General features: G+C 37.5%; 3 protein-coding genes across 3 annotated transcripts in view; all 3 read left to right on the top strand.

Annotated features, from left to right (window-relative positions):
* Nucleotides 1-192: 192 nt before the first annotated feature.
* On the top strand, nt 193-1,392 carry CBG06482 (the record flags this gene model as incomplete). The annotated part of the gene is made up of 3 exons (XM_045237174.1): nt 193-504; nt 877-1,017; nt 1,225-1,392. 3 exons carry the CDS (start codon nt 193-195, stop codon nt 1,390-1,392), a joined length of 621 nt encoding a protein of 206 aa, XP_045093224.1.
* Nucleotides 1,393-2,578: 1,186 nt separating this feature from the next.
* On the top strand, nt 2,579-4,676 carry CBG06481 (the record flags this gene model as incomplete). Its single annotated transcript, XM_045237173.1, has 7 exons — nt 2,579-3,158; nt 3,208-3,451; nt 3,483-3,690; nt 3,737-4,124; nt 4,169-4,236; nt 4,288-4,432; nt 4,561-4,676. The coding sequence occupies 7 exons, from the start codon at nt 2,579-2,581 to the stop codon at nt 4,674-4,676; spliced, it is 1,749 nt and encodes a 582-aa protein (XP_045093223.1).
* Nucleotides 4,677-5,465: 789 nt separating this feature from the next.
* CBG06480 overlaps nt 5,466-8,308 on the top strand; it is a gene marked incomplete at both ends in the record, with an annotated part of 7,600 nt that continues 4,757 nt past the window's right edge. Inside the window, 5 exons of the mRNA XM_045237172.1 lie at nt 5,466-5,607; nt 5,655-5,897; nt 5,955-6,091; nt 6,263-6,721; nt 6,969-7,116. Of these exons, the coding sequence (XP_045093222.1) occupies nt 5,466-5,607; nt 5,655-5,897; nt 5,955-6,091; nt 6,263-6,721; nt 6,969-7,116 (1,129 nt within the window). The remainder of the gene's footprint in view (nt 5,608-5,654; nt 5,898-5,954; nt 6,092-6,262; nt 6,722-6,968; nt 7,117-8,308) is intronic.

Here is an 8,308-nt window from a genome sequence, read left to right as displayed (position 1 = left end):
GAGCGTCCGTAACGGATCCGTTCGCATTTTACCTGTGTACGGTGTCTTTTGACTTTTTGATTTTGTCTTTTTGACTCGGTTTTGTCTTGTTTTATTCCTCACCGATTAGTTTTTGATTCATGTAGAACACGGAATCTGTCTCATTTTTCTCGCATTTTCAACCCGCATTTTCACATATTATCTAGATGGAAAATGTCAGCAGAAATCCCCGACCTTCGTATCTACGCTACCGTATTCTATTCCGATCGTTCTTTACAGTACCGGGCTACTGTATTCGTGTATCTTTTAGCAACACAATTGAATTTTCTACTGCTTTATTTAATTTGGGCACAATCAAAACCTGAACGAGTTTCCATTAAAGTTTTGCCATTTTGGTATCATATGTCGTTGTATTCGTGTGAAGTTCAGCTAGGCGTTTTTGGAGGAATGGTCACTTTATACCCATTCGCAGCGGCTTATTCTCAGGGTTTGCTGAAAAATTATTTTGATACGTTTACCCTGTTTGTGAGTTTTATTATCTGATGGCCTTGGAAAATTTAGGTAGTCGAAAATCTATTTCAAATAGGTTGGTGTTTTACATTTGGATCTTTTGCATACGTTTCCTTTATTTTGCAACTGACTAGATCACAAGCCGCGCCAAGACCTGGAAAGTTTTTTTTGATGTGAGTTCAATTTTCAAGTTCCAAATTTCAGGATTTCTGGATTTGTGAATTTTTAACTTTTTTGAATTTCTAAAGTTCTGAATTTCTGAATTTCTGAAGGTTTATAGAGGTTCAGCGCAAAAAATCTACCTACTTTTACATCTATATTTTTCTCGCCATTTTTATATATTTTCCTGTTCCACTTGCAATGTTCTCAAACTACAGTACCCCTCAGGAAATGGAAAATTTTGTGAGAATCAAATATCCGAACAATTTACAAATCTTGGACCATCCTGGATTTTTTATTTTTACCAATTCCAAAAATGAAAGATTGACTTACTTTGGATTATTTGGATCGGTAGCTTTCATACTTTTGGTTAGAATTTTTTTTCTTAATTACTTTTAGTTTCCCTGATTTTTTGCAGATGATAACTTTAATATATGCCAGTATGTATTTGGAAACTAAACAGAATGCTAGTAATGTACAAAGTTTTGGAAATATAAAAGAGCGATTGAAAGGATTACAAAATTTTGTGACTCAGGTAATTTTTTCAATATTAAAAATATTAATTCAATGTTTCAGTCAATTATAATGTGTAGTTTAACCACAATATCCACTATATTAAATTTGCAAACAATTTTCAACGACCCATCGGAAGATTCTAGAATTCAGAATTTATTTGCATACTCATTTTTATGCGGTACTACAATTCCTGCTCAACTTTCAATGATTTGGAGGAATCCAGCCTAACGGAATTTCGTGATGGGAAGGAAAAAATCGATAGTGGTCATTCAGCATCCGTAACGGATTGTTCGCGAATCACCTGTGGTAAATACTTGCATAGAACGCCACCCCTAACTTTCAACTTTGAGCCCGTGAAATTGCCAATCATTTAAAACACATTTTCAGAAAGTTCTAGATATACAGATAAATTTAGGCATTTCCAGCAAGACCAGAATTCCATGAGTGTCGAGTGTATGCTAAAATTCAAGAGATATAATTTCCAGATTCCAATTACCAATTTTTTCAGATTTTCAAGCTTTCACAGTTCAGAGACCAAGTTTTCAAGAACCTGGAAATTCAAGATTAATAACTTTCCGGGCAGCGTGCTAGCTGGTTTGGAAAAGTTTTTTTTTGAGAGGAGGAACTTGTTTCGAATTTTTAGGTTTTCAGACTTTCGGATTTTTAAATGATTATTGTTCAGACTATTCTGTTTCCAGATTTTTGGTTTTAAAGGTGGGGAGACATGAAAAAAAAAATAATGTTCTCGAAATTCCGCTCAAAGATGCCCCTCGAGGAGTTGAACTTGTGAGGACGATGATTGAGGGTGCGGTGCCGCTACCGACTGAGCCACGCGGGCAAAGAGAAAGCTCACGCCCGATTGCATACATAAAGGCGAGGACGACAGCTGTACGCAGAGTGACATTAAGCGTTGTACACCGTCACTAGCTACAAAAAAACTACGTAAAATCTCCTGTCCCCCCACCTTTAATCCTCGAGTTTTAGGTTTTCTAATTAAGTTTGAGGATAAAACATGTTGACTTTTTTTCAGTTTCAAAATTTTTTTTTAATTTTGGGTTTTTGATTTTTTTCCAATTTTTAGGATTTTCTGTTTCCTCCCATTTTCCACATATCTATAACACCCTCAATTTTCAGCTCGTATTCCCCAATTTTCTGTCTAAAACCTTTCCAATATATGTCACATCATATTTAAAATTGTCAAACAAGTCTCTAGTTTATGCTTCTTTATCATAATCATATCAAGAGAAAAAAGGGGGCGTGTGAGTATGAGCCAAGGAAACCGAAACAAACAAAAAACGAAGAAGCGGAGAAAACCTAATTATTTCCATCTGGCTTCACATTTTCTGAAAACTTACTCATTCTAGGTGCATTTTCAGTTTCCTTCTACTCGGAAAGTTTTTTCGAAGTTTTCTGAATGAAGGAAGTTTCAGTAATATTTCTGTTATCGATAGTGAAACTAAAGGCTCAAAGCGATCCTGGAGCTACAGTATCCTCAATTTATCCACCATCTACAATATCCCCAATTTATCCAGAAGCCACAGTATCTTCATTGTATCCAGTTACTGTTTCCCCAATTTATCCAGAAGCTACTGTATCCCCTATCTATCCACCTACAATATCTCCGATATATCCAGAGACTACCGTATCCCCATTGTATCCGGATACTGTATCCCCCATCTATCCACCTACAATATCTCCATTGTATCCGGTCACTGTGTCCCCGATATATCCCGAAACTACAGTGTCTCCTCTTTACCCGCCAACAGTTTCCCCCATTTTTCCGTATACTGTAGAAAGTACAGTTTCTCCTATCTATCCACCTACGTTATCCCCAATCTATCCCGCAGACACTACCGTGTCCCCAATGTATCCAGCTTTTGAGGGAACTACAGTATCCCCAATCTACCCTCCTGCTATAGACACTACAGTAATCCCGACGACCACTGTTCCTGAAACTACTACTCCAAACGATCCATTTTGGGATTTTCGATGCAGTAAGTTTTATTTGAACACTTGTACATTTGTACATTCATAAGTTTCCAGCCCCTGCTTGTACACTGGAATTCGATTCTCTCACATTATCCTCTATGAAATACTTCCCAGTTTTATGTGAAACGGTTTGTACAAGAACAACTCTCCGAATCGGAATCGAATGTGATATGACTGAAAAACAAATGAACGATACGCTGAAAAATATGAAACATTTGGTGGGCGGACTTTTGGTTTCAAGGTCGAAATTCAAATCGGCACAATTTTTGGCAAATTTAGAATCTATTGATTGTGGTGGGTAATTTAATGAATTTTAGAGATTCAAAAAGGCACTGGAAATGCGCCAATGTCCGAGAAATGCACATGGTTGCGTTTCCCGTGCATCAACTCAAAATTACAGGAAACCTTTGGGACTTCAAAGTCAACTTGAACGATCGAATGACCGAAATCGGAATGCCAAACTTGAAAAATGTCTCTTGTCGAGTTTTCATCCTCAATAATAACAATATGACCAGATTAAATTTGCCGAAACTTATCGTGAGTTTTTCAAAATTCAAACTTCAACATATTCTTTCATTTCCAGCCCATTCACTCTCCACTTGCTCCGAATTACACACTTGAAGTGGAAGTTTCCTACAATTTACACCCAGAGTTTTGTATTTCCCTCCAAGAAATGTCCAATTTTATGACCTACGACTATATTCGGTTTAGTCTGCTAACCGGATCATTCTGCCCTCAGAGTCACACGTCATCAGAAGCGAAGACGTGCGATTTGGTGAATTATACATGGTCGGAAATGAGCACAGATTGTGTAAACGTTCATGGAGATGTTATAATTCATGAGGAAAATGAGGATCATGCGGATAAATTGGCTTCTGTGGTTAACATTTTTGGAAGCTTGATTATTATAAGAACCAACTTGACAAGTATTGATTTTCTAGACAATTTGGAGCATATCATTTCGTTGACAGGTTTTTGAGTTGTATGAAAAATTTAAAAAATTCAAATTTTTCAGATGAGCAACCAGCGTTGATTGTGGAACAGAACGAGATGCTAGCAAATGTGTCGTTCCCAAAATTGGAGGTTTTTGAGTTTCAAAAAAAGAGAGTTAATTTTGTTTTTTTTTATTTTCAGAGAGTCACTTCGCGTGCATACGTTCCTGTCAGATTTGATAATAACAGTTTGGAATTGATCAAGTCTCCTAGTTTCTGTTATGATATTCGGAATGGAATCACAAAAAGTGATACGTGGATTGTGAAGTTTGATGATAAAGTTTGTGGTTAGTAAGTTGGAGCTTCAACACGATATATGAAAATATTTCAATTTTTGAAAAGCTCTAAAAATGGGAAGCTTATTGAAACATTTATTTTTTTCGAATTTTCAAATTCAGAATGTCTGAATTTTCAGAAGACGTGGAGAAGGCGGCGGCGGCTTCTGTGGTCAAAGACAAATCTTCCCGAACCACTGGTGGAAGACAAATATTGATGATTTTGGCGGCAGTTGGATTTATTTTTGGTTTTTAGAAAGATCGAGTAATACCGGAAATAATTTGTGATTTATCATTTTACTGTGATTGATTTGAAAATAAAGTTTTTACTGGAATGTTTGTTTACGAGATTCCGAAATTCCCAGATTTCAAGCTTTTGAGGTTTTGAAATTGTGAATCACGAAATCTGAAATTAAAGAATTCGAGATCTTCGGCTTTTCTGAGATTCTGAGATTCTGAGATTCCAAAATTTGCGATTCGCGATTATGATATCCTGAAATCTGAGGAGTTCGGGATTCGAGAACCTGAAATTCTGAAATTTCCAGATTTCAGGTTTTGTGATTTTAAGATTCTGAGACTCTGAAATTCTAGAAGCCGTTTACATGAAGTAACAAAAAGGTTATGAGTCATTTTCCATTTTTTCAATCTTCCTGAATCATAAAGTTATCTCAGTGTGGTTTATGCCAGACAAAGTTTTCAATTTCCGAAAAAAAAGACATTTCCAAATTTAACAATCTACATTCCATTTGTCAAAAATAATTTTAGATCATACTACAAACATTATTTCGTAATCGCAACTCAAATGAAATCATTTCCAGAAAGTGTTTCAGATCATATCCATGACAACCAACCTGAAACATCCAATTTTTATAATTGAGTCATATTTTCAGCTCACGAAAAGCAGAAATAAGATCAAAAACTCGCTCTGGGAAACGTGAGAAAATAGAAATGTCAGAATCTAATCTGTGCCTCTAGTTTCACCTGTCTATAAGGTGCTGGGTGCAAAGTTTTCAGGGACGTTGTTCTTAATCATTTTCCGGAAAAAATGATTATACTTTACTTATTTTTTCTGGCTCTCGTAGTTCCCGTATTAGCTGAAAACGCTACAGCAATCCCTCAAAATGGAACGGAAATCGATTATGGTCCGGATCCGATGGAACTCGAGATTCGTCAGGATCCAAGATGTTGTGAGTTGAAACTGAAAAAAAAAAGTTTTTCCAAAATGTTTTTCCAGTACCCGGTTGTTTTTTCGAAACGAACATTCTGGGAAGTTGGTTTATAGATGATTTTCCACGAAACTGTACAACTGTCTGTGCACCATATGGCTTCCGGATCGACGGTCAAACAGATCTGTCTGAAAAACAACTAGCTGAAACTCTGAAAAATATGAAAAATGTGATTGCGTTTCAATTTGCTGTAACTCATACAAGATTCAAGAACACTCAGTTTTTGGCAAACTTGGAAACTGTGGATTGTTGTGAGTTAAAATTGAAAATTTCAGAAAAAATATCTGAAAATGAAAAAATAATGTCAGATGACGTTGGGACATTTCGGCATTCCATAAACTACAGAATGGAAGACGTTGGACTTCTGAATTTGTCAAATGTTTCTTGCAATATTGAAATTGGATCTAACAATAATATGACTCAGTTGAACTTGCCGAAATTAAATGTAAGCTCTTTTTTAATAAAAAATTTTGTTGAATTATCAATTTTCAAAAAATTTGAATTTTCGAACTTCAGATATGAATGCTTTAATTGCATACTTTGAATACTTTAATTGACTTTAATCGATTTTTGAGTTTGAAATCTGGAATTTCAGAAATCAATTTTCCAATTTCAGCTCGTCCACTCTCCATACGCCAATTACAGCTCGTTCACTGTATCAGTCTCCTATAATCATCCAGATTTCTGTATTACAGTTTCGGAAATGCTCAAATTCATGGTTTACAACGATACCAACTTTAATTGGATGATTGGAGATTACTGTAGACTTTCGAACAATTCAGAACTATTATCACAAAAATATTGTGATGTTCGAGACACTCCATTAGAAGTTATGGCTTCTAATTGTTTGAAAATAGTTGGAAATTTGTTAATTGATGAGAAAAACGAGATTTTTGTTGGAAAATTGGCAAATGTGGATACCATTTTTGGAAATTTGATCATCAGAAATACAAATTTGACGGACACCAATTTTTTAGGAAGTTTGACCACGGTCATGTCTATGAGAAAGGGTGAACCTGTGATTTTGATCGAGAACAATCCGGAATTACGCAATGTGACTATTCCGAAATTTGTGGTAAGTGTCAGAATGTTACGGTATCCCGGAAAAGTCGAACTTCATTGCATTCCGGAAGTTTCCGGTCTCCGGTATTTTCCGTTTTAAGAATTTCCTAACTTCGGAAGTCTGGAAGATTTGGTAAATGTCGAAATTAATTTTTTGTTCAATTGATTCATTTTCGAATTTTGGAAAATAAATTTTAAAAACTTTTTGGAATTTTTTGTATTTCGAATTCCTGAACAACACACAATTTCGAATTTTTCAGAAGTACCACGCTCCTCAAACCCATGTTCCGGTCCAAATGTACAATAACAGTGCTGAACTGTCAAAAACATCAAAATTCTGCAATGATCTTCAGAGCCAGCTAACGGACACGATGACGTGGATCGTCAGAATCGATGGATTGGTTTGTGGTGAGGTGATGGAAGGAAAAAATAGTATTTCTGCAAAATAAGTCCCAGAAAATGCGAAAAATTTCAGATTATATCCAGAGAGATATCGATGCTGAAATTGCACGGAAAAATCGAGAAAATCTCGGAAACGGAAGATCGATTTTGGTTTTTATGGGCATTTTAGTTCTGAAATGTTTCTTGTAATTGGGCAGTAAAGTGTTCAAATTGTTGTTCTTGGAAAATTTATATTATAATTTCTGAAAGTTTTTGGGAAAACTTTTCAAATTTCGGAAGTTTTAGTATTTATCATTGTTTGAAGCCAATAAGGTTCGAGCCAATTTATTTCGATTTTTGTGAAAGATATCAAAAAGTGATCAACTGACAAAATTTTTATCATTATATTAAAAACCTTTTCTCAGTTGCTCACTTTAGGGGCGGGTCATTCTATATTTATTATAAGCAGTTCATTAGTTGACATATTTTTGATATCTCAAACAGGAAACGAGATAATTAGGTTCAAAAAACGATATTTTAAAAGGGTTTCACAGATTTTAGAAGAAAAAATTCAAGTGTTATTTAAACGTGACGGAAAAAAATTCATTTATTTTAATAAAACAAATCCACGTGGCAAGAAAAAGATGCGAAAAAACTTTTGAAATTTTAGAATAAAAAACGCTGCGTGAAATGGTATAGAAACCCACGACCCAAGATGACCTCAGGGAGATAAGAGCACTATAAAGGAATGGGAAAGTAGAAAAAAGAATCAGTTCTCCCTTTCTCGGTGCTCCTGAGAGGGGCCTGGGGGCCTGGATCTGGGGGCCTGGGCCTGGGGGCCTGGGGACCTGGGCCTGGGGGCCTGGGCCTGGGGGCCTGGGCCTGGGGGCCTGGGCCTGGGGGCCTGGGCCTGGGGGCCTGGGCCTGGGGGCCTGGGCCTGGGGGCCTGGGCCTGGGGGCCTGGGCCTGGGGGCCTGGGCCTGGGGGCCTGGGCCTGGGGGCCTGGGCCTGGGGGCCTGGGCCTGGGGGCCTGGGCCTGGGGGCCTGGGCCTGGGGGCCTGGGCCTGGGCCTGGGGGCCTGGGCCTGGGGGCCTGGGCCTGGGGGCCTGGGCCTGGGGGCCTGGGCCTGGGGGCCTGGGCCTGGGGGCCTGGGCCTGGGGGCCTGGGCCTGGGTGAATTAATTTTTCATAATTACCTTGTTGGTGGATTTACTAATTGT

Source organism: Caenorhabditis briggsae (assembly GCF_000004555.2).
Source record: "Caenorhabditis briggsae complete genome, chrV, whole genome shotgun sequence".
Taxonomy (NCBI): Eukaryota; Metazoa; Nematoda; class Chromadorea; order Rhabditida; family Rhabditidae; genus Caenorhabditis; species Caenorhabditis briggsae.
Note: the sequence above shows the minus strand (reverse complement) of the source record. Positions and strands in the feature narration are given on the sequence as shown.